This window comes from Suricata suricatta, chromosome 11 (assembly GCF_006229205.1).
Source record: "Suricata suricatta isolate VVHF042 chromosome 11, meerkat_22Aug2017_6uvM2_HiC, whole genome shotgun sequence".
Lineage (NCBI taxonomy): Eukaryota > Metazoa > Chordata > Mammalia > Carnivora > Herpestidae > Suricata > Suricata suricatta.
In genome coordinates, this window is record NC_043710.1 from 68,391,530 (window position 1) to 68,419,202 (window position 27,673).

The 27,673-nt window shown below is 36.4% G+C and overlaps 1 protein-coding gene across 3 annotated transcripts in view; it reads right to left on the minus strand.

Annotated features, from left to right (window-relative positions):
* Positions 1-27,673, minus strand: part of GRM5 (glutamate metabotropic receptor 5) — a 528,959-nt gene that overhangs the window by 123,252 nt on the left and 378,034 nt on the right. For all 3 annotated transcript variants that reach the window (XM_029915032.1, XM_029915033.1, XM_029915031.1), the window contains exon 4: positions 9,846-10,081. In XM_029915032.1, coding sequence (XP_029770892.1) covers positions 9,846-10,081 — 236 coding nt within the window. The remainder of the gene's footprint in view (positions 1-9,845; positions 10,082-27,673) is intronic.

Here is a 27,673-nt window from a genome sequence, read left to right on the forward strand (position 1 = left end):
CTAAACCACCATTAAGTGTTTTTAAAGCAAACAAGATGGCAGAAAAAAATTCCGATGCATAAGGAAGTATCCTTGAACTAACCCATCTCAAATCCTTATGACACGAATTCATCAGACAAAATGTGGACACCTCTGGCTGGAAAATTGCTGTAACAAAAAGGGAAAAGAGATACTTGCAAGCTGGTGGAATCAACATTTTTTGAATATAGAAAATTCTTTTAATGTCAAAAAGTTCTACACACTCCATAAATGCTGTTTGTACTGTTAGTATCTTTTATATAGAAAACACTTAATGGCAATAAACTACCATGATTTGAGCAATTTAAAAACTAATTTATAATTTTTTAACTGCAACAGCTTGTGCATAAAAATAAGGTATTTGTGTGTATAAACACACACATGTTCACACAAGGATATGCAGAGCATAGTTCAGTTCACTGATAATGCTCAATCATGTAAGAATTCTAGACTAGGCAAGTCAACAGTGTCCCTGGGACCTGCAGTCTACAGATTGGGACCACTGTTCTAGATCTTCTAGCCATTGTTACCCTGCTTGGGTCCAAGAGACATGAAGTCACATTCATTTAACACTATTTACTCATATGCTTGCTCTATATAAGGCATGATACTAAGAATTTGGAAAAAAGATGAGTAAGACAGCTCCTCTGCTTAAGAAATTTATAGTTTAACAGAGACATATGAACATAACATTTTTTTGTTTGTTTTCTAAATTTATTTTAGAGAGAGAGGGAAAGTGCATTTGAGTGGTATAAGGGGCAGGAGAGAGAGAAGAGAATCTCAAGCAGGATCCATGCTGAGTGTGGAGCCTCATGGTGGGGCTCGATCCCATGACTCTGGGATCATTCATAACCTGAGCCAAAATCAAGAGTTGGATGCTCAACTGGCTAAGCCACCCAGGTGTCCCTAGACATAAAATGTTTATGTACTGGTGTAATGATGTGAAAAATCTACGTATATGTTAGTGTAATGTGGTGGAAAACATTATATTGCTGGAGTTGCTTTATCTCCTCTGTGGACAGTATCATTTTTTCTCTGGAGTTATGGTCTTCTGTTTGGCAATGTAACTTTAGCAGCAGCTTTGGGCTCAAAAGGTGAACACCCTTCTCTAAGAGCAGAATTTGGAATGAGACAAGAAAACGAAGAAACAGCTCAATAGCTCTACCTATGAAGTGGAGAAATAGTTACTGCGGTATTTAAAAATATTGAGAGGAAAGGAGGTAATGGTCACAGGGAAAGAAAGGGAGAGGAACCAAGCAACATGGTGGTAGAAATCCGGTGGAGTGGGAAAGTGTGCGGGAGTCTATTGTGAGAAATTTGGACTGGAAGGAATGTTAGACTGGATATAGGGGCTGCGGAACTTTTATTTGGAGATGGGGTACTTAAAGTAAACTCTCGTTAAATTATAACATGAATGCAGAGAAGTGCAAAAATCATAACAATATATTAATTTTTTCAAAAGAAACACATCCTAGTGATCACCACTGGCTCAAGAAATAACACATCATTAAAACTCCAGAAATGCCCTCCTGGCCAAAGGACTTTTATGTTTGCTCTGCACCCATTTTTCTCATCTTCATTTTATTAATAGTAGTGTGCCTGCGTCAGTGGTTACTTGGTGGCATAAAAATAAGGAGAAGGGAGGATCAGTGTTCAATATCTGGAATGGTATATGTCAAAAAGAAGACAAAAGGTACAGAAAGTGACATGAGGGAAACAGAGTTTCTTTGAGAACAAGAAACTGGATTTATTAGAAACCATGAAGATGTAAGTTCAGTAGAACTAAAAGTATCCTGAGGTAGGTTTTTTACTGGGCAAAAGTGCAGGGGCAAAAGTGCAGACTTAAGTAGGCATGCCACTCTAAAATGGAAGAGCACAGTCTTTGAATTGTGCTGGGAAGAGATTGGAGCATAGATTTCTTGGGCTTAAGGAATAGATGTGAGATTTGAAAAACAATATGGTAAACTTGAAGAGTTTTGGCTGGGGGCAAAGAGGTGGGGTTCCTTTTTGTAGACATTAGAGGACCATGGAAGATCATTAAGAATGGGAGTAACAAGATGAGGTTCATTCTTTAGATGGACTCTTTTGAGGCTAGTTTTCAGCATAAAATGGAGGAGAAAGAAGCTGATGTCAAAAAGAAGATTAAATAGGAAGATTATTCTCATATGTTAAGTGAGAGATAATGAAGAAACAGCAGTGGCATGAAGATTTGAATTCAGCCAGCAATGAAAAACAGAGAACAGATGTGGTAGATGAACAGTAGATTTAATAGTATTTGGTCACCAGTTGGCTGTAAGGATGAGAGAATGGGAATACAAGAAGACCCCTTATCCCCACATCTTGGTGGACAGGCTGGATGGGTGTAGCATTTACTCAAACTGGAGGTGCAGAAAGGCTAAGCTCAAAGTTTGGGGCTGTGGTTGGAAAAGTTATAATGAGGTGAGTTTTAGATATGTAAGTTGGAGGTGCCCTCAGGACATCTAGGCAAGAATGTTTGTGTGTTAATGTCATAAATGACATCTCTGGAAGCTACTGGAAGTGACAGGGAAAAATCATAGAAAGGATATGGTAAATGAATGTCAGTGAGTGACAATATAACTGTAAAGGAAATGGGTCCTTATGTTGGCTCAATTATAGAATAGCATAGAGTTACTAGAAAACAGTTTTAATTTAATGCTCTGTAGCTTTTATTACTTGGTTACTTAAACAAACAATTAGAAAAATTAAAATATATTCTTTATACTTTTAACTTATTATTATTAGTCATTTAAGTTATAATTCAAGTCTAACATGATTGTGCAATTTAAGTAAAACTTACTTAAATTTTTAATAGTATATAAACCTGGATTCTGTAAAAACCACATAGTTAAAACACTTAAGGGTATAGAAATAGTTTGACTTAAGTTTTTAAATGCTTAAAAATAAAACAAAAATTAAAGTATGAGCATTTTGGACATTACAAGTTCCAGGATTTGTTTATGCATCCAAACTGGGATTGCAAGGGTAATGACAATTAAGAATAAAATATAAAAGAGGGACCTATGGTGTTACATAGGGTGGAGAAGAAAGCACATGAAAATTCTCTTACTGTATAACTTTAAAAGGCCAAAGAAATGCAAAAATAAAATATTTTCAAGGCGGCAAAGATGTATGGACACAACAAAGACAATATTAACAAACAAAAAGGAGACCTATGAAAGTGGGCAGGGTCCCATGCTGCTTTCTTGTTGGAGGGCATCTGTAGGTTCTGGACAACGCTGCCAATCTAACTTAGTCTGAATAAAGGGACATTAGTTTGCTAGGGACCATAACAAAGTATCACAAACTATGTGGCTTCAAACAACAAAGATTTATTTTCTTACAGTTCTGGAGGCTCGAAGTCGGAAGTCAAGGTGTCAACAGAGCCATGCTCCCTCTGAGACTCTTGGTAGAATCTTTCCTTGGCTCTTCCTAGCTTCTTGTGGTGGGCATTAATCTTTGGCTTTCCTTGTCATTGTGCTGCATCACTCAAGTGTCTGCCTGTGTCTTCCCCCTGCCACTTTTCCTGTGTCTGTGTCTGTGTCTGGGTCACTTCTTGTCCTTTGGGGGATTAAGAGCCTATTCTACTTTACTATACCCTCATCTAACCCTGCGCTGATGCTATTTCTCAATAAAGTTACATTCTGAGGTTCTTGGAAAGGACGTGAATTGTGGCTGAGGAATATATGACTCCACGTAGTATATGACACTTCTAGAAAAAAGAGAAACCAGAAGTACTTTTGGATATTAAAATGATATAGTATGTCAATTTATAAAGTGTAGGAGCCCTAAGCATATGATGACCAATTTCCCTTGTGATTCACTTGCTGATTCTAGGGGCTGCATTGAGCCTCAAGCTTTTGAAGAAGAAGGCTGAACTGTCCCATTGTTTTACACTATTTGGAAGAAAAGCCCCACCTGAGGACTACAAACTGCTCAAACTTTAAGTTTGAGTGATGGATGCCAAATTTAGAAACAGTATGTTACGGGAGGCTGGAGAAAAAAAAAATCTCAAAACCAGTAAAAGTCTGACTGAGTCAGATCCCAGGGCATGGGATTTCCTAGCTAGACTTTCCATTGAAATTCTAGGTCATTCATTCCTTAAGAACACTTTTAACCACAGATTGACTACTACCCTATGTTGCAATTTACCTGATCTCAATTACTTTGAATCTGAAAAAGGCAAACCATCATTGAGGGAAAAATATATAAATTTCAATCTTTATGGTATTTTATACTTAATGTCAAGCACAAAAGGAAACACATTGTATGAGGAAGTACAAAACGTGACCAGTGTGAAAAATATGTATATAGAAGACTGACAGAAGATCCAGATGTTAGAATTAGCACAAAAGTGGGGGGGGGCTTAAAATAACTATAAGCAATATGCTCAAGTAAATAGAATAAAGGATTGAAAATTGGATGAGAAAGAATACTTCAAAAGAAAATTTGGCATTCTGGGACTGTAAAACACCATATCTGAAATTAAAAACTTCTTGTTTTGATTAGCAGTTGACTGGACATAGGTGGATATGTGGTTAGTGATATCAAAGACAAAATAATAGAAAAGAATCAAATCAAAGCACAGAGAGAAAAAAAAAGATCAGAAAGAAATCTCAGAGCAAAAGTCACCTATATGACCCAGTCAAATAATCTAATAAGTATATCTGAGCACAAGAAGAAGCAGAGAGAGAAAAATGTGGCAGAAGTAATGTTTCAGAAAGTAATATCTAGGAAATTTTCACTACTGATACATGTCTTTAATCCACAGATTTAAGCAGTTCTGGGAATCCAAAGAATGACATATGTCAAGGAAATCATACCTAATTTCATCAAATACCTTAAAAAAATTAAAAGCCTAGAAAAAAGATATTTGCCCCAAAAAAACACAACATTAGAATGATGGTTAAATTTTCAATAAATATTATGGAATCCAGGAAAAAAATGAAATGCTGTTTTCAAAGAAAAAAAAATGAAGAAAACCTGGCACTACAGAATGCTATCATTGGTGAATATATGCTTCAAAAATAAAGGAGAAATAAAGATATTCTCAGGAAAAAAAACGATATAATTTGTTGGCAGTAGACCTATATTACAAGAAATACTAAAAGAAATTCTTTAGGCTGAAAAAAAAATCACAGGTGAAAGCAAAGAAATAGAAGGAATGAAAAGCACTGGAATGGGGAAATATCACTGTTGACCACTTAGAGCAACAATCCTAACAAAGCCATCTATATCTATATCTATATATCTATTTATTATGGGATTATATATCTATTACTATTTATTATAGAAATAAATTATATGGAAATAGCAAAATATAGTATGAGGGGATAAACAGATGTAAATATTTTCAAGATTTAAATTTTTTTAATGTTTATTCATTTTTGAGAGAGAGTGAGAGAGAGTGAGAGCAAGCATGAGTGAGGGAGGCTCAAAGAGAGCCTAGAGACACAGGATCTGAAGCAGGCTCCAGGCTCTGAGCTGTCAGCACAAAGCCAAAGGTGGGGCTCAAACCCAAGAACTGTGAGATCATGACCTAAGCTGAAGTCAGACATCTAACTGACTGAGCCACCTAGCCATGCCCACAAGACTTCTTAATATAAACAAGAACCAAATTAACATTGTTTGTATCAAAGATTCATTTAGTATTTTCTGTTGAAAACTCTAAATGAATTAGGCTAAGAGATGAAACAAAAATATTAAGAGAGGTGATAGAATAAGATAATAAAAATTATTGATTAACCCGTAAGTAGGCAGGAAAAAAGGAATAAGTATTAAAGAACAGAGTGGGCAAATAGAAAACAAATAACACATGAGAAGGGTAGGAAATAGGAATAAGCCATGCTCTAAGTGGGCAATTTTCAGGCTACATCTATCTAACAAAGGACTCATCTCCACAGTATACAAGGAAGTCAAAAAAATGTTAAATGATAATCAATTCAAAGAAATGTGCAAAACACTTTAACAGACATTTCACAAAATAGCGTGCCCAAATAAGCATATGAGAAGGAACTTAACTTGGTAATACATATGGAAAGCCAATCAAAATCACATTATGATACAAGCACACACTCAGAGAATGTTTAAAATAAAAAAGAAGATAGTACCAAGTGTTGATAGTAGTGCAGAGCAACTTGAAATCTACATTTCTGTGAAAGGAGAAATTAGTTCAATCACTTTGGAAAACTGCTTGGCTATTTCTAATAAAGCCAAACATATGCATAGTCTATGATGCAGCAATTCCAATGCTAACAGTAATTGGGACATAGGTCTGCCATAATATATGTACATAAATATTCATAAAATATTTATAATACCTAAAATGTGCATAATTCAAATTTCTACCATATAGGAGAACTACAGTAAATTCTGGTAGTATATCCATATGAAGGGACACTACACAGCAATAAAAAAGAATAAACTATGGGCAATTGGGTGGCTCAGTTGAGTGCCTGACTCTTGATTTCAGCTTGAGTCATGATCCCAGGGTAATGGGATTGAGCCCCACATGGGACTCTGCACTGAGCATGGAGTCTGATTAAGATTCTCTTTTTCCCTCTGCTGCCTCCTCTGTGTGTTCTCTCTCTCTCTCTCTCTCTCTCTCTCAATAAAAAAGGGTAAAAAAGGATAAATTACTAATACGTGCAATGATGGGATGAATGCCACTATATTACTTTGAGGGGAAAAGGCCATGACAGAGAAGCAAATAATGCAAGATTCTATTTATATAATATACAAGAATAGGCAAAACTAACAGGCAGTGAAAGAATTCCTATTATTGGGACATATTCTCTCTCAGGCTTTTGCTAGTTCTGGACTACTAGATTTAGATATCTGTCCTAACTTTTATACTCTGCCTTCTAAGAATCTTCTAAGACAAAATAAGCAGTAATTCAGCTATGGGTATTTCTATCCTTTGTGTCAAGTCATTTTTCTTCTTGACCCATCTATTAGATTTAAGGTAGTGGAGACAGTGAGCAAAGTAAGGTTCTTGACTAGAATGAATTGTAAAGTCCTAATATTTCTTAATACTCCAACTCAAAACCTGGTGTCTTATGCACACTCCCTGATGGAAAGGTTAAAGTGCAATATATTTAGGAAAACGCTGGTAATATTCAGTAATATTATAAATATGAGCAAACTACTTGTGGTCCCTATGAAGATGGGGCTTAAGATGTTAAGAGAACATGTGAGTAAATAAGGAAATACAGTCAAAAGTAGAGAGCAGTAAATATTTGGGTATCTATTATTGAATTTCATGATATAATACAAATAATTTTAAGATTTTTTTTCTTTTTTGTATCTTTGATCTATATATTAACTATTATATAATGCAAATTTTATGGCACTTTAAAAAAAACTGCAACATTCTATCTTTTTAGTATACCATACTGGTTAAACTTTAGACAAACTTGAGTTCAAGCATAAGTTCCAATGTTTAGTAGTTAGGTGACCTTGAGCATGTTACTTTGTTCTCTCTAAATCTTGGCTTTGTAATTGGTAAAATAACAATAATAAGAATAACAGAGGTATCACACATAAGTGTCTGTGTTTATATACAAAATGACATCTCTTATCACGTAAGATTCCAAGGTGGGGGAGCGCTAACGAGTGCTTTCCAGTACTGGAGTAAGAAGCCAGTTCGGGGCAGAGAAATCATATCTGGGTACTCATACATAAGAATGAGAGCAACAGCAATAGGTTAAAAGGGAGGATTTTACAGAACAACTTCCATAGAAAAAGTGTTCTATGGAAATCAATTAAAGAGGTTTTTTTTTAGACTATACCTAAATAAGATCTCCAACAGTGGGGGAAAAATATGAAAAACAAAGAACTACTTCAAGGAGGAGGTATTTTAGACAAAAAAGAAAAGGAAAATAATATTGATACGAAAGAGGCTGAAGATCAATTGGAAACATTCCCTGAGCCACACCGGTTAGAAACTATCACTAACTCCTTAATAAAGGAGAACTGGAGGTGAGATCAGATCTATTGCCTATACTTCATAACTCCTCCAATGTAGCTACATAGAGCAATCTGTACACAACCATAGACCTGGAATACAGGGGGGCACAGCTCCCAAATCTCAAGAGAGGGAAGAAGTCTTGTGTAACAGAAACTAGACAGAATGATGAAAGGTATGAAATTAGCTATAAACATTGAAATTGTGAAACAGAAGTCACAATGCTGTTCATTCATAAACATCTTTTTTCATGAAAATAAAAAAATACAAAGTAAATGAATAAACATTTGAAGATTTTGAACAAGCAGTATCTGAAGTGAGAGAGAAACAAATATAGGCTTACACCATACTTCTGTGAGTTTTGGATTTCACGGAGCAGTACAGTATCCCACACTTCAGCATCTCTCTCTTCCCTCACTATTCAAACAGAGACTGACATAAGGCTGCCAAGTTCTTATTTTACTGGGTGCCAATATTTAAAAATTATCACAAATCACCATTCACTCCCTTCTTCATTTCACAAAAGAACGAACTGATACCAAGAACATATGATGGACACATGGAGAGGAAGTGCATTATGAAAAAATTCGCTATATTCTTCCCATTATTCTCATTTTCATGCTCATATGTGACAACTCTGTGCACTGGAATTGGTTTGTGAGCCATGATTTCAACCCCACTGCCTGAATGCACTCCTGTGTTCCAGCATCATAGATTAAGTCACCCATACCACCAACTAAAACATTTTACTCTTATGCAAATGCATATGGGGTTCTTGTTATATAATGTGGTGATAAGGAAGTCTCAACAAATCACATATCAATTTTGACAAACCTTAGTTTTGTCAGGCTTTGACATTGGGATCAATATTGGCCCTACCTTGGTTATTGGAGTCAAGATTCCCTTTCAATGTGCAGCAAACAATAGTAACTAAATCCTGTATTTAACTCTTATAATATTATTTACAGCACTGAATTGCAACATTGGCTGGCATGATTATTTCCCTTCTAGACAATAAACCTCTTGAGGACAGGAAATAGTTTTCCTTACCTTGTTATCTTTATAACCACCAAAGCAATAGTTGGTACAGTGTGAACCTTTAGAAGTATATAACAATGAATGGCAAAGTTCAGATTATGTTTCCTGAAACATAAGAACTATGCATAACAAATCCCTATCCCTGCTACTGTTTTATATATTGATGGAAGTAGGAATTGGCTCTATCTTTTAATATTCACCTGATTCATTCTTAAATTTTAAAAGTTTACTTATTTATTTAGAGAGAATGTGCACCAGAGCGAGAGAGCATGGGAGGGGCAGAAAGAGAAGGAGAGAAAGAGAATCCCAAGCAGCTTCCACACTGTCAGCTCAGAACCCAGTGCAGAACTTGAACTTATGAACCATGAGATCATGACCTGAGCCAGAATTGAGTCAGATGCTTAACCAACTGACCCACCCAGGAGCCCCCTTAGCACCTTTACTAAGTATTTAACTTGGTGCTTAACTGCTAAAGACAATCAAAATGAGCAGAATGTAGTTCTTGCCTTCAGGGTTGGCAACAGCAGTTCCTCTCTGGAGCTCACATTACCCTCTTAGCAAAGTGCCAATTTCTTGAATCATATAAATAACAAAATGGTTTGAAATCTCTGTGGAGTAAAATTTGCCCTGATATGTTCTTTTTAGTTAGAATAAAACCTGTTTATCACTGTAAGTAGCAATATCCACTCTTTTTACGTAAGAGTCCTCTTCTCCAACAGATTACATCCACTATCCCCATGACACAGTTTACATAAATTGGAGCCTTAGGCTTATCCAGTTTAAATGAAACAATAAGTCTGCTTACTATTGCAAGTCTTGTTGTATTTGCTGTTCTCCTGTGCAAACCCTTCCAGCCGGCACTGAAAGCGATGCTGCCAAAATTCTTGAAACCAAGGGTTTCGAAGGTTTGTTTCTGGCCGGAGCTTCAGATAATAATCATCAAACCACTTGACATCGGGAGATTGAAGCTTGATTGTGATTCCACCAACAGCTTCTCGCTGATATCCATCTGTCACATCATACCTGTCAGCCCAGCCGTCACTGTGGGGAAACAAAAACCAGCTCGGATTAGAACAGATACCTTCTAAGCAAATGATTCCATTTGCTCTCCCTTTGAAAAGAGCAGGCATTACATGGCTACTCAAGCTATATCATAGTCCTACATTATACTTACACGATTACTGAGATGGTAGCTTGGAATAAAGAGTATAATACACCATGGGAACTTTGGGCCTAAGAGTGCTAGAAGGTACCAGTGTCACTAACCTCAAACTGTGGAGAATAACCTAATGATTTGGCAGAATTTGACTGGTTGTAAAATGCAGTATATGTACCGAAGCTGCATGATATCACCATTCACATTATTTACTGAATGTTTAATGGCTAGGTCAAGTTAACTTTAAATCCATTCTGTTTTTTTTTATCATCATTAGTATAATGATCATAAGGGAAACATGAAAATATTTCTAAGATACACCTAGTATTAATTTAACCATCCTATGCCATGATATTCATTGTTTTCACATTTTACAAGTAAATACAGAGAGGTTAAAAAAAAGCCTGCTGATTATGGTAATTCTGTTAAATATTAATTCTTCAACACGTCAGACTAAAGTCTTCTAATCCAAAGTCTTTCCTGTCCCATGGTACTTCTCTAATACATTTAAAATATACATATGGAATCATGTTTTGCATGGGAGGAATTAAAAAACTTCTTAACAGGGGTGTCTGGGGATTAAGTGTCTGACTTTTGATTTTGGCTCAGGTCATGATCTCACAGTTGTGAGATCAAGCCCCTCATCAGGTTCTGTGCTGGGTGTGGAGCCTGCTTGAGATTCTCTCTCTTTCTCTCCCTCTTCCCCTCACCCACTCACGCACACTCTCTCCTTTTCTCTCTCAATCTCTCTCTCTCTCTTTCTCTCAAAAGACAAAACAAAACAATACAAAACAAAAAACCAACAACAACTACAACTTCTTAACAATGAGCCATCAAGGATAGTGTCAGGGATCATACTCTTCAATATTACTCTCATTCTATATACCAATCTCTCAAAGTAAGCTAGGGATTTTATGATAAAATAAAGAGAAATCAGAGAGTTCATGTTACATGGTATAAGAGTATAACAGAATAAAAGGAAGGTATGCCAAGTTTATTTGGAAAATAAATGATACACAACATTGGAAATAAAAGACATAAAAAGATGTTTGTACCAAATTTGGGCATGCCTTGAGGCATTCAGGACAAATGAGACTGACTTTTCCCTCCTCTCTCCCACTGGAAGATGTACGACTTGTGCGGAGTACCTGCTGGGAGCTAGCTGTCTTTCCTTAGAAGAGGTGCAAGTGCTTTTTCAGGAAAGGTAAAGTGAAGGGATACTTTAACACTGGAAAAATCAGTAACTTAGAGGGAAGAGAAGGGTTGGAGAGAGATGAGGGGAAGAACAGAACGAAGCCTCCTGAATGCAAAGCAGTAAAGTTTTTAGAGTTACACAGGTTTGGAGGAAGTGGGCACTGGGGAGAGGGAGTGGGGAAAGATTTACATTCACAATCATTGTTTATTTCATCCATATCAGAATTTCTTTCTATCTTCCTTCAAATACATTCTTGTCTTATCTATCTATCATCTATCATCTATCTATCTATCATCTATCTATCTATCTATCTATCTATCTATCTATCTATTTTGTAGGTGGAGAGTATGAACCAATATTTCACATATAAAATCAGTGGTGGGGAAGGTATTATGTAAGTAATTAATTAAAATAAGTATAAAAAAGCATATACTTTTTTCCAGCATGCTCTGCTATACTAACTATGACTTAAAAACTGATAATGAGAGTTTTTCCAAAGGTCACAGATTACTCATTAAAATATCACAGGGGCTTGAGATAACTTGAGATGTTTCCTAAGGCATCAGTGGGTGGAAGAGAGAAAAAAAAATAAACAAACAAAATAAACCATTCCTTCTTCTAAGTCATTTCTGACAAAGATATTTCATTAAAAATTATGGTGAAATTTCAAAAACTTTTGTGGCAGATCAGGAAAAAATAATAAGCAATGCAATATGTTTTGTCCCAATGTTGAATTTGGTTACTTCACACATTATCTTCGCTCAAATTTCTCATTTTCAGCTGCAGAAGATTTTATTTAAAGCTGACAAGTTGAAATGATGTGGGCTTGTTTGCCTCATTTTCTCCCTCTGTTGTGGAGGGTTTATTATATCACTGGTATGAGAGTGTGGGTCTCACTGGCACTGGAGGAGATGCAGGGGCGTATTGCAAACGGGGCAGGAAGCTCTGTTTGTCAAGCAGAGCCCCATTCTCCAAGAAGTGGGAATTTAAATTGCTCCTTTTGTTAATGTTAGCTCGCTCTTATGTAACACTATGATTATGAATATTACATAAGAAATGTAAGATTATAATGGGTCCAATTTACCCTTCACAATTCATTCATTGAATTTAATGGGGATTGTAAAAAGCTTGTCTTGATAAAACGTTTTTTAGAGGTAATATTTCTATAAAAAAAAAAAAGGTATCCATGCCAGAGTGTGTTAATTGATTCTTTTCTCATCATGCTCTTTAGCTTTTTTTTATGTATAAATCTCTTCTCCATATTTAAGAATTTAGTGAAAGATGATGTTTTATTAGCAGCCTATACATTTGAGTTGTGAATTTAAAACAATTTAGTTCCAGATGTTTCCATTCAATAACAAAATAGAAACCATAGAGGAGTGTGAATGTAAACAGAAAACTCCAGTTTTTAGTTGATAAAACAAGGTTATTCTATTTAAACTTACAGGGGAATATCTGGTATGTAAGTTTTAAGAAACTTCACTCCATGCTGGCTAAGTTAATGGTGTCATATTGACTTTAGGTTATTAAATATTAACATTTTCATAAAAATGTGCTTTTAAGATTTGCGTTAAGATGAAAGGATATCTCTAAATAAGGAATAGCAAATCCAAAAGCAAAATGAAGTGCCAAGAAAAACTTGAACTTACTTTTCTATGATCTAATGCTTTACATTACATTGATGGGCTAGACTGTCAAATACTACCTAAATGCTTTTGGGTGACATATATTTTACTAAATGGGGGGGGAGGGAAGTGGGGAGGAAGGCAAAGAAAAAAACCTAAAAATATACCATAGTTAAAGCACTTTTCTAGATTTAGTATCTAACTATCTATCTATATATCTCCATCAATCCACCCATTCATCCATCCATTAATTTCTCCCCTCACTGGTGGGCATTTTACCCATTTCTTCATAATCCATCTTATTATTTTCCTTCCAATTCCTTCATAAAAATTAATCTTCATTATTTGAAAATCCTGTATGTACAAATTCATTTACTTGCTAAATTTATTTGCAACACCCAAATCAATACTAAGGCACCTTTGTGGTCTTTTGCACACATGCAGAGTGGCAAAGATTTTAAGTCTCCTGATGTGCACATTTCCAGCTGAGGTTGAACGAGATGGTCTTCTGCTTTCTTGTTTCGGCTTTCATAGTTTAAACTAGTGTCCTCTTCATGATCTATTTAGTACCAGAGTTTTTGGGTTTTTTTTGGTGTGTTTTTTTCACTGATTTCACTGTTTAAAATAGCCCCCAAGCATAGTGTTATCTAGAGTTCCTAAGTGCAAAAAGGCTGTGATATATCCTATATAGAAAATTCATTTTTTAAATCAGCTATATTCATGTATGAGTAAAGTACTGTTTGTTATGAGTTCAATGTTAACCAAAAAAACAGTATATATTAAAGAAGGTATCTTTAGACAGAAACACGGATAAAACAAAACCAATTGATGGAAATATTGTGACCAGAGGCCCATGGCAATTTAAACCTGCATTCTTCCTGGGGGCAATGGTCAGTATTCACTGATTTGGTGTTTGGTGCATGTTTATGGAACAAAAGTACTGTGAATAACAAGAATTGAGTATACAAATATATTCTTAATTTGAGTATTGTTTTATTCAGGCCTCCAGGTTTTCTTTGACTATGGAAACAGAGTGACATTTGAAACAGGAAAAATATTTTTAGATTAGGTTGGCTTAACTAAAGGAGGAACCTTTACTATGTACCCATTCTCAAAACACCTCCTCAGTAGATACCTTAGATTCTTTAAATCTCCCTGAAGACATATTTAGGACATGTTCATCTAGCAAGAATTTATTTTCATTTTATTTCCATGATTGCATTACTAAAATATATATTTCTACTCTATGATCTACTCTTGTTCCTTTCTCCATTCAACTGCAATTCCTATTATTTCACATAATTAGCAATTCATGAAAACTGAATTTTTATGTGTTTTCAACAGCAGGTTCTGTTTTTTTTTTTTAATTTATTTAATCTTGAGATACAGACAAAGCAGGAGTGGGGGAGAGGCAGAGAGAAAGGGAGATACAGAATCAGAAGCAGGTTCCAGGCTCTGAACTGTCAGCACAGAGTCTGATGCAAGGCTCAAACCCACAAACTGTGAGATTATGACCCGAGCCAAAGTCGGCTGCTTAACCAACTAAGCCACCCAGGCACCCCAACAGAAGGTTCTTTTTTAATAAAATTGACTCAAAATCTCCAGTTTGAATTCATCTTCTATATCTTTCCTTTTTTTCAACATTTAGTAAATATCTACCTACCTTAGACTAAATTATTTTGTGGCAATAAACTGTCAATATTTCAGTGGTTTAGTACAAAAGTTTATTTCTTGCTCAGCCTTTAGATTCATTACAGATGATCTATAACTCTGCTTCATGTCACCTTCATTTTGAGACATAGTCTGAAACAGCAGTTTCCTCCTGGGACATGGCCAATCTCGGAGAAGGAAAAAGAATGCAATGGTTCTTAAGTACTCTACTCAGAAGTGGTACAGGTCACTTCTGCTCACATCCCAGTGATGAAAGCAAGTCACATGGCCAAACCCGACCTAAATGGGACAGATGTGTATGATCTTTCCCACACCAGTGAATGTTGTGAAGAAAAAGTTACTCTATCATATTTACGATGTATTGAAATTGTATTGAGATGAAGAAAAACATAAAATAAATAGGGATTAAACACTACACACCAGGCAGGGCCCACAGTCTAATAGAGGAATGAGAGAGGACAGACATATAAATGACTGCATACAAATAAATGTTGCAGGCATGAAACAACAACAATGGGAAAGAACATCAGTAAACAACTGACTAAACTCTATGTAGGAATACCAGTTTTATGTTTTGTTTTGTTTTTCTTGAGAGAGAGAGAGAGAGAGAGAGACAGAGACAGTGCACGCAGGGGAGGGTCAGAGAGAGAGGGAGATACAGAATCTGAAGACAGGATCCAGGCTCTGAGCTAACTGTCAGCACAGAGCCAGACACGGGCCTGAACCCACAAACCATGAGATCATGACCTGAGCCAAAGCCGGAAGCTTAACTGACTGAGCCACCTGGGCGGCCCAGGAATACCAGTTTTAAAGTGAGTTTGAAACATATGGAAAATGGAGTGATAACAGTATTTTGAAATGGTATTTTCTAGATAAGAGAAGGTAGTTGAGAATCAGGAAGTAGTGACTATGAAGCACTGCAGCTGTGTAGATCACCTAGGGCAATGGACCAATGAGAAGTCAGGAGGGAAGACCAGTTGTGAATCGTCTTTTGTGTCATCCTATCATGTTGACTTTTTTTTATTTAGGTAGCAGGGAGCCAGTGGTGACTTTTAAGGTGGTAAATTAAATGAGGAGATGATGAGAATTGGATTAGCAGTGTGACAGGTCAGAGTGGTTGTAGATCAGTATTAAGGGAATCAAGTTAGAAAATGTGCTGCAATCGTCAAGGAAACTGATGGAGTCCTGAATTTCAAGCAATCTGAGTGGGGATGTGGAGCCTTATTTGTAAGGAATTCTAAGAATCCCTAGGAAGAGATGTATAGAGAATAGGGGTAAAGGGGAATTTTATGGTTTATGGGAGACATTAACAATTCTGTAAATGATATTGCAGCTCCATGTCCTAAGCTGTAAAGTAGAGGAAGAGAATAGGGTTGGGCTGAAAAAGAAAGAGAATGAATACAAGTTGCAGTCTCTGGTGATTAGATTTCTTCTTATATACTCTACTAGTCATTTTCTCTTGAATTTCTATCTATTCTTGACATATATAGTCAATTTGTTAAAAAAATACACATTAACAATTTTTTTATCTTTAGTCCAGTACTATATTAACCCACCCTATTCTATTATGTTTACTTTTTTGTATGCTAAACAATAGTTGTTGGTAATCAGAAAATAAGAAATAATGAAAATTATAAACCTCCAAAGATTTGATACTCTATACCATAATATCCTTATAAGAGAAATATTTTAACCTTACAATTATTATTTTTTATCATTTATTTTATTAAATTACTTATAAATAAAGCAGATCAATACTTAATGGTTATAAAATAATTACTTCAAAATTTATAACCAATAGATTTAATATCAAAATATGTTTCTGGAATGTGGAAGCCTCTGAAGGTTGTATGTTAAAAGGAATAAAAAATATTGGAAAATTATGAAGAAAAAAGGTTTATTAAATATCAAATGTCAGAGATGTTTAAATTTTATTTTATTTTTTATTATTTTTTTAAAGTTTTTTGTTTTAGAGACAGAGAGAGGGAGTACATGCATGCACGGGAGCAGAGGAGGGACAGAGAGAGAGGGAGAGAGAGAATACTAAGTAGTGTTCCCACCATCAGCAAGGAGCCCAACGCAGGGCTTAGACTCACAAATCATAACATTATGACCTGAGCTGAAATCAAGAGTCAGACACTTAACCAATTGAGCCTCCCAGGTACCCTGATGTTTAAGTAATTTACAAAACTGTGTCTCCTATCAAAATCTAAAGCTGTATATTACAGATGATATAATCTTTTCTTCCTTTCCTCATTTCCTGATAACATATTTTAAGTTATTGCTATGGAAAAGCAGAAAACTGCATTGGAGGATCCTTTAGTTATAGTTTCCATGTTCTATTAATTCTAATTCATTAATTCAATAAGCATTTTGAATGCCTCTTTTGTGTGTTCAAACTGCACAGACACTATGGTAGGTTCTAGTACATGCCCTCAAGGAGCCAACAGTCCATTAGGCATGGACTGGGCCCATTGGATGTCTCCTAATTTATCCTTCAGGCTGAACATCCCTTTTTCTTTTAACTCAAACCACATGCAAACAGTATAATTCATTAGGTTTCCAGTCACTGAAACATTACTTATTGAAAATCAGATTCCTGTCCTACCTCCCTGAGATTATTCCCCAGTCACCTCAATTAGTATTCTGGGGTTTCCAAACTCTCAGTACTTAACATTTACAATCTCTTGATTTATTTACATGGGAGGCTAATCACATACAATGGGTATGGATTTCATTAGTTGAACTCTCAGACGGCAAGATGATTATTTAGTATAACTCCACAGAGTTCTTGAGGAGGCATCTGCTGTGGACAAACAACATAAAAAATCACCTCAAAGTCTGTTTCAAAGGGAGCAACACAAGACTAAAAATGCAAGCATCAGAGTGACTATTCCTAGAAGTCAGCAGCCATTACATTTCTGTCAGGGGATGTGAGGGTGGGGCTGCGCCAGGCTCAAGTGGTCATTCTTCAGTCCTGCTTTGTCATAATATCAGTGCTGCAGAGACTAAGCACAAGCTTATGTGTATTGGAGACATGACACATTGATTCCTCTGCCTCAAATATGTCACACATTCACACCTCCAGGCCTCTGAGTAACCATTCCCTCTGCGAAGAGTGCCTCTGCTTCAACTCCTCACGTGTTTTCTGATTTGATAAAATCCAACATCTGTCAAGCCAAAAGACTAGGCTGGAATGCAGCTTATCAAAACCTCAAGATCCCCTGGACTGAACAGTTTTCTCCTCTCTGCTTCCAAGATGCTGGGACATTTCTTTATTTATTCATTGAACAAGTATTGGGTAACTAATATTCAAAATGTGGGAGGATAGAGGTGAACAAAAAGATGAGATTTCTGCTCTCCTACAGGGAATATTATGATGCATTTAATTTTGCATTTGTCATCGTATTTATTTCTGTCTCTCCAAGTCGACTACAAATTTCACATTTTGGACATCTCCTCTTTATGTCTACTATAAAGCCTGGAACATATTAAGGCCTCAAAAATGTTTAGTATAACTTACTGGAAAATTAGAATTTAAAAAGCAAACTTCAAATTATAGAGAATTCTTCACAGAGCATTACACATAGTCATTTTTAATTGAGAATGCAGTGTTCTCAGACACACCTTATAAAATACCTCTGAAAAGCTGAACTGATTCCCCCCTTCAAAATGGTCCTCTCCATTATCTACCTGATGCTATTAAGGTTAATGAGTACATTCATTAGGCCGCATCCCAGCATTTTTTTTTCAAAATCTGTTCACAACCCACATAATTATTATGGAAACTGCTGTTCTACCCACATGTAGTCATCATCCTGCCAAATCTTTCACCAATAGCATTTTAGAAGATATTTCAGGATTTTTTTTCTAATAGTGGGAGTCTACTGACTGCTTGGCTGTCTTCATATAATATTTCTTTTTTTTCCTCTGGGGGAGTAGGAGGTCTTAGAATCTCTAAATAATAGCAAAAACCGAGGAAGGATATTGAGCTGTTAGATAAAAGTCCTTACAAATATATAGCATTCAACACTAATGAATTGTTTAATTCTAAAGAGAAGCACACTGCAGAACTTTCAAGAATATGGTCATTTACTGAGAATAACTGGGGTTTATAAATATTAGTTTTTTCTATTCCCAAGGCTTTATAAAGAATAAGTAGATGTGGATTGGTGGACCTGTATTAGGACATTCAAAAGAAGGACAAAAAGTCAGGAACCTAAAATTTGCTATGTCTCTAGCATGGAGGTAAGGTGATTTCCATTTTATTACTGTTCTTAATTCTCTGTAGGCCTTAAAGGTGACTATTTTTAGCCCTACTTTCTACTGCTGAGGAAACTGAGGCTCTGAGGGATTAAGACACCTACTCAAAATCTCACAGCAAATATGAAAGGGATTTAAATTCAGATATTTCTGGATGCAAAACTCCAGTGCTTTCCATACCTCATAGAGTCTCCAAAGTAATGACATACAGTGATGATAGCACTGAGAAATACTTCCTAGAGGGATCATATTTAAGAGGCAAATAATGAAGAATAGGGAGCAGAGTGTATGGCTAGGGCTGCATAGGTAGAATTCTAACATGGCGTCCAAGATTCCTGCTCTCTGGTGTATACATACCTTCTCCTACCTTTTCAAACACTAATCTATATAGGTGCTGTTGTGAAGGAATTCTCAAGTTGTAATTAAGTTCACAAATAAATTGATCTTAAAATAGGGAGATGACCTCAGTGAGTCTGACTTAATAGGTAATCCCTGAAATGTGACTGGCTCTACCTGGACAAAAAATTCAAACATGAGAATGATTTGAGATAGAGATCTGGAGGAGATGCTCCAATGCTGGCTATTAAGATGGAGGGGTACCTCTGTGTAAAGGAACTCAGTGGCCTCTAGGAGCTGAGAGTGCCACCCAGCTAGCAACAAGCAAAGAAACAGAGATTCAGGCTTATATCCAAAAGGAACTGAATTCAGCCAAAAGCTTGAATGTGTCTGGAAGTAGATCCTTATTTAAAAAAATAAAACCAAAAAACAAACAAACAAACAAAACCCTCTAGAAAGGAATGCAGTTTGCCAATACCCTGATTTGTCTGTTTAATCCTGAGTGGAGAACCCACTCATACCATGCATAGACCCCTGACTTCCAGAAGGCATGAGGTAGATAATAAGTGAGTATTGTTTTAAGCTGCTAAATGTGTGGTAATTTGCTACACTGCAATAGAAAGTTATTGCTCATTCCCCACCTCTCTTCTACATTTCTTCACTAGGAAGGCCAAAACATGTTAATATTGGAAGGAATGCAATTGTAGGAGGTTTAACCAAATTCTTGGATTGGTCAGAGTGGACAAAAGACTTCCAAAGGCTTGGGGATTCACCCAAAATTATGGAGAATATTAAGCATATTGGAATAGTTGAAACATCCAACTTGCTTAAGTTTAGACTTTAGAATGGTAGGCATTATCCCCTCTGGTTTAAAGAATGCTCCTCAGGGGATGCTTCTTTCCCATACATATTCTTCACAGAGGAGCAGCTAAGAAAAATCTTTGTGAATAGATATTTTTGTGAGCTGCACAATGAATTGCTTCTCTTGTCATATTATAGATGTTTGGAGAAATGTAAAATTTGAGGCAATTGTGTAAAATGTGCAATATGGTAAGATAATTGATTCGGTTAAATAGAGAAAGTGTGTTATGAGCAGACTATTGTACCCACAGCTTTCTATACCCTTTTTCATGTTTTCTCAAGAAGCTTTCTTACTTAGGATAACCTTCTAGTTTTTAAACCCCCTTTCCACTGAGTTGGAATAATTACATCTATTATGCTGGTAAACTAAGCATATGTTCAGAGTAATAATTATTTATTGAAAATCTATTAAATTCCAAGCAATTAAGCATATTTCGTGATGGTGCTGGAGAATATGTTGCCCTATCCCACTCCACCCCCACTCCACACATACACTGATTTGTTTTCATCCTTTATATCATAAAACAGGTCCTCAGGGACTTCATAATCTCAGATCTAATATATTTTCCTCACACTTTCCTCAACCTTCCTGTAGTATTTAACCTATTCTTTCATTTAGCAAAATTTAACAAATAACATTGCATGTGCTCATTTCTCTGCAGAGTGCCATTATGAGGAATAAGGAGAAGAAATGCTGTCATTCCTTACCTACTCCTCAGCATTAGAGACAGGGAAATAACTTACAGAGTGGTAACAGTAGTTAGGGTCTGCTGTCTGCCAGGCAACAATTGTTCTAAGCATCTTATATATGTGTTTCCTGTCTGCCAGGTATTATTCATATGTTTTATATGTCATGCGATATTTTGTATCTTCACATTTCACATGAAGAAAATTCATCTGGAAAAATCATAAATCACCCAGGGTTATGACAGGATTCAAACTCAGTCTTTCTACACCTAGAATCCGAAATGGAACCCACAACACCTATTAATGTGGTATTTGATCCCAATCTGTGCTCAAAATTACTGGGTTTTGTATGTGAAAGTGTACAGAGAGAAGAGTTATTTTAATTTTTGTTAAACACACACACCCACACACACCTTGGAATTGGTTTCTTTTTTTCTTCCTTGAGACTATAAACAAAGAATTGCCTTAAACCACTGCATTCATCTTCTGAAAAAATACCTATCTTTGTAGTGTTAGAATACATTGGCACAGTTATTAAGAATCTTTCTACTCACAAGGAAAAAAGCTATTAGAAGATGCTCAAGAGACCTTGATATATGTACATAAATACCAAATGGACTATCTTCAATGTACATTTCACTTTGAGGCAACATGTTTTTCCTTGACAAAATATCCCCATGACACCCACTGAAGCCAAATCTGTTGTTAACTTCTCACATCTATCAGATATGGTTTACCAGTGAACACTTACAAATGGTAGAAGACCAGTAAATAATCAAAAATTTTTCTGGGTGTGAAATTAACGTTTAGTAAGAGTCATTCTTTAAGAAGCCAGACAAAATTCAAATCCTAAAAGTCTGAAAATTTAGATGAATTTTGATGCTACAGGCCTAATAATTAATCTAAACAGGCTGAAAATGTAGGCCACACATTAGAAACTAGACAGGTACTTCCATTTTCAGCTATGATAGATTAGACAAACTTGCTCCTGAAGACAACTAGAAAAGCTAGATAAACTTTGAAAAACATCTACTTATGCTATAAGAGAGCTTCCAAGTCAGCCAGATCTCAGATAGCAAGATCCTAGAGAGAAAAAAAAATGTACTGAGGTAGGACTTCCCCTTTGAGGTAGTCATAATTCATTGAAAGGCAAGGATGAGTGGCTAAGAGGTTGGAACAGAAGCAGATGGTGAGGCTCAAAGCTTTTAAAATTCTGGGCTAACATTACTCCAAAACACTGTCAGCAAATATCTGAGAGAGAAGAGAGCACAGAAGGGAAAAAGACATTTGGTACTATTCTTTGATCATTTGCTTACTGGTAGGCAGTTGCTGAGAAACTTAGAAGTTAAGCATAACCAATGGCTAAGAGGCTTGAAAAGATAGCTAGAGCTGTCGAGTTAGAGTAGACTGAAGAAAAAAGACTTGGAATTCTGGACCTCCAAAAAGAAAAACTCCCAATAAATATTCCAGGCTTTCATTTTTAATCCTTAAAGATTATACCCCAGTTGTCAGGCCCAACAACAATGAGACCCAACTTTAAATCATCTCAATATTAAATTAGATCAAAATGGTTGCTTCTCTGTTATAACTCCTTGAAAAGCAAATCTTTGGAGTAATGTACTATTGGACATAACTTCAGATGATCTCCATAATTTTTCATATATATTATCTATCATTCAATTAAAAAATTTAAGCAGTTTTTTGGGGGGTAATGGTGAGACATAGAGGAAATTTATGAACAAATTCTAAAATTTTTATGGAAATATAAAGGATAAAGAATAGACACTATTATATTGATAGGAAATAAAAAGTTGGGGAAATGCACTAGTAGATACCCATGCTTATCATAAAGTTACAAGTTTATACAATTTGTAAAGCTATATAAATAGACCAATAGAACAGAGTCCTACATTTACACAGAAACTTGATTTCTGACAAAGGCAACACCATAAAGAGGTTAAAAAAATGTTCTATTAAATAAATGATTCTGGGTAAATTTGTATCTACATGAAAAAATTTTTGATACTTAATCCATTAAAATCAATTCCAGGCTGATTATAGATCTAAATGAAAACTATAAAACAATAAAGCTTCTAGATGATGACAAACAAAAAGGAGAATATATTCATCACCTTAGGATAAGAAAGAGTTCTCAAACACAGCACAGAAAAGACTAACCATAAAATCAGGATTATTAAAATTACTTATAATGAAATTGATGTATTTATTCTCATCAAAAGATACCACTGGGGGCACCTGGAAGGCTCAGTTTGTTAAGGGTCTCATTCTTGATCTCAGCTTAGGTCTTGATCTTAGGGTCATGAGTTCAAGCACTGTGTTGGGCTCCACCTGGGGCAAAGAACCTGCTTAAAGAGAGAGAGAGAGAGAGAAAGAGAGACCACTAATCGAATAAAAAGGCAGGCCACAGATTAGGAGAAAATCTCTGGGGTGTGTGTGTGTGTGTGTGATGTGTGTGTATGTGTGTGTGTGTAAGTTGATACATAAATAATAGGTGGATTAATAGGTAGGTACACAGGTGACAGATAATTTACAAAGTACTGATATCTAGAATATATGAAGAATTCATATAAATTAATATAAAAATACACCCTAAAGGAAAAAAGATCAAGAAATTTGAATACTACACTTCACAGAATATCTTTGAGATGTCCAATAGGTAAAACAAATGCTCCACTTAATACATTAGGGCAATACAAGGTAAAACCACTATGAAGAACATTACACACCAAGGCAAATGGTTAAAGTAAAAAAAAAAAAAAAAAACCCCAAACAATTGACATAGTGCAGGGTTAAATCTGGAGCAATTCCAATTCTTGAACATTGACAGTAAAAGTATAGTTTGGTGTAACCATTTTGGGAAACTATTTGGCAGTGTCTATAACAACTGAATATAACCAAGATATTCCGTTATTAGGTATGTCACCAGTAGAAATGCTATCATATACACACCAAAAGGCATGTAGAAGAATGTTTACATGAGTACCATTTGCAATAGTCTTATTGAAAACAACCAAAATCTTGATTGCCAGTAAAAAAGATGACAAATTGTGGTTTATTCATATATCTGTACTAATAGCAATGAAAATGAACAAGCCTGTTAATTTTTTTTATTGTTTCATTTGCATTGCAAAAGCTTTTTATCTTGATGAGGTCCCAATAATTCATTTTTGTTCTTGATTCCCTTGCCTCTGGGGATGTGTCGAGGAGGAAATTGCTGCGATTGAGGTCGAGGAGGCTATTTCCTGCTTTCTCCTCTAACAGGCAACCGACAGAATGGAAAAAGATAGTGGCAAATGGCATATCAGATAAAGGGCTAGGATCCAAAATCTACAAGGAACTCACTAAACTCCATACCTGAAAAATGAATAATCCAGTGAAGAAATGAGCAGAAGACCTGAACAGACACTTCTCCAAAGAGAACGTCCAGATGGCCAACAGGCACATGAAACGATGCTCAGTGTCACTCATCATCAGGGAAATACAAATCAAAACCACACTGAGATACTACCTCATGCCAGTGAGAGTGGCTAAAATGAACAAATCAAGAGACTATAGATGCTGGCGAGGGTGTGGAGAGATGGGCACCCTCCTACACTGGTGGTGGGAATGTAAACTGGTGCAGCCGCTCTGGAAAACAGCGTGGAGGTTTCTCAAAAAATTATCAGTAGAACTCCCCTATGACCCAGCAACAGCACTGCTAGGGATTTACCCAAAGAATACAAAGAATACACATGCACCCCAATGTTCATAGTGGCACTTTCTACAATAGCCAAAACATGGAAAGAGCCTAAATGTCCATCACCTCATGAATGGATCAAGAAGATGTGGTGTGTGTGTGTGTGTGTGTGTGTGTGTGTGTGTGTGTATATACACACACACACACACACACACACACACACACATATATATATACATATACAATGGAGTACTACATGACAATGAGAAAGAATGAAATTTGGCCATTTGTAGCAGAGTGGATGGACCTCGAGGGTGTCATGCTAAACAAAATAAGTCAGGCGGAGAAGGACAGATACCATGTTTGCACTCATAGGTCTAACAGGAGAAACATAACAGAGGACCATAGGGAGGGGAAGGGGGTAAGAGAGTTGGGGAGAGAGAGGGACACAAATCATGAGAGACTATTGAATACTTAAAACGAACTGAGGACTAAAGGGGGAGGGGGAGGGGGAAGGGGGGTAGTGGTCATGGAGGGGAGCACTTGTGGGGAGAAGCACTGGGTGTTATATGGAAACCAATTTGACAATAAATTATTATAAATTAAAAAAAAGGAAAAAATTAATAAGCTACTGCTACATGTAGCAAAATGTATACTATAGATATAATACTGAGTGAAAAATGTACACAAAAACATATTATTCCACTCATATTAAATTAAGACAAAGACAATCCTAACCTGTAGTGTTAGAAGTTAAGATATTGGCTCCTTTTGATAAGTATTCCCTAGCTTTCCTCCGGTAAGTATGCCTTAGCTTTCCTCTGTTATTGATTTATTGTTTCATTCCATTGTGGTGGGAACATATATTTGACATGATTTCTATCTTCTTGGATTTGTGGAGACTTGTTTTGTGGCCTAACATATGATCTACCCTAGAAAATGTTCTGTGTGCACTTGAAAAAAATGTGTATTCTGCTGCTGTAGGAAGGAATGTTCTGTACATGTCTGTTAGGTCCGTTTGATCTATAGTGTTGTTCAAAGCCTCTGTTTCCTTATTGATTTTCTGTCTGGATGATACATCCATTGTTGAGAGTGGGGTGTTAAAGTCCTCAACTATTAATTTTTTGATGTTTATTTCTCCTTTTAGCTCTGTTATTATTTGATGATATATTTAGAATCTCTGATGTTGGATGCATAAGTATTTACAAGTGTTTTATCTTCTTGATGAATTGGCCCCTTTTATCATTACATAATAACCTACTTTGCCCTTTTTGACCATTTTTAACTTAAAGTCTATTTTGTCTGATACAAGTACTGCTACCCCTGCTTTCTTTTAGTTTCCATTTCCTTGAAATATCCATCCTTTCACTCTCAGTTTATGTGTGCTTAAAGCTAATGAGGTTTTTGTAGGCAGCATATTGTTGGATCTTGTATTTTTATCCATTCAACCATTTTATGCTTTTTGATTGGATAATTTAATCCACTTATGTTTAATTATAGATATATAAAGACTTACTATTGCAATTCTGTTGTTCACTATTTTATTTTTCTGTTATGATTGAAGACTGGGTTCCAAGACTGTCAATGGTCACTGGTCATGCTCCACAGCTTCCTGGGTTCTCTGGTAAGGCTCCCTGGTTGGGCAGAACTTGAAGCTATATTTAGCCATTAGTCAAGGGTTCAGATTTGCTTCCCTATCCAAACAGTGCTATTCAACAAGTCCAAGGCTGATACAGCTCACTGGCTCATGACCTGAATTAGGCAAAACTGTCCACCAAGCTTCCTGGCCAGCCAGCCAGGGTCATAGACTCAATTATGTAGGTTGGCAGAGCCATTGGTTGGGCTCTCTGCTCAGGTGCCTGTGGAAGGACAGCTAAAGGCTGTTTTGTGGAGCTGTACAGGTTCTCTGGTTAGACTTCTTGGTCATGTGGGTATAAAGGCTATATTTAGCAACAGGTACATTTGGTCCTCTGACTGGCTGGAGTGGCAGAACAAGCTCCACAACCAGCACAGCTCACTGGCTGATGATCCCAATCAGGCAGAACTGCCCACTGGGCTCCCTGGCCAGACAGGGCAACTGGTTCAGCTTTTCAGTTGGGCAGAGCCACTGGTTAGGATCTCCACTCAGGTGCAGCTGCAAGGAGGAACGTGGTCTGCCAAGATCTGAGCATTAATTGCCAAAAACCCTAATATTATTCTGTTTCTATCTAATCCTCAGTGGTCAAGCCCCATGAATTTCCCCAGTGATTCATGTGAGGTGAGAAGCAAGTGCACTTTCTAGGAAGCACTTTGCAACACTGGGGGAGCTGGATGCCTGTCTTAGATTCTTTTCTTCCCACTGGGAAAAATATAGACTCAGGGACCCTTCTCAGTCTGGCACTGTGATTGCCTGGGGTGGAGTAATGGGTTCTGCATGTAGCTGCTCTTCTTGCCTTTCCAATGGGTACAATACATCTCAGTCTCTGTGTTGCAGGGAAGCTTCAGCTTCATTTTTGGTTCTGGGATTTTTACAACCATGTCTTGTCTATGGATAATTACTAGTTGTGAGGGCAACTGAAGTCATGAACAATTTATGCTGCTATCTTGATGACACCACTCTGGCCAGCAGTTTGGTTTTCATAGATGTTTTAGACATGAATATGACACAGTTAAATTTACAGTTTTGACAGAGGATTCTTCTACATGAATATATTTGAAGAAAAGCGGGCTTTATTAGAAGCCGATTGCAATAATTCAGATGAACACTGATAAGCATTTGGGAAATAGATGTGGTCACAGGATTAAAAGTAAAGAATTCAAGTAAGAAATACTATACTTAGGAGTTCAAAGAGGCAGGGTTTGTTGATTAATATTCTTTAGAGTGGGGGTAAGGTAAATGAATCTAGAATGACTCTGAATCTTCTTCTTTTGCATGATAAGTATCATTTAGTAGAGAAATGTGCCTTGGAGGTTTAGTTTTGTTTTCAATAATATTTTATTGTCAAATTGTTTTCCATACAACGACACCCAGTGCTCTTCCCCTTAAGTGCCCTCCACCATCACCACCACCTCTTTTCCCCCCTCCCCCTTCCCCTTCAACCCTCAGTTCATTCTCAGCATTCAATAGTCTCTCAAGTTTTGCATCCCTCTCTCTCCCCAACCT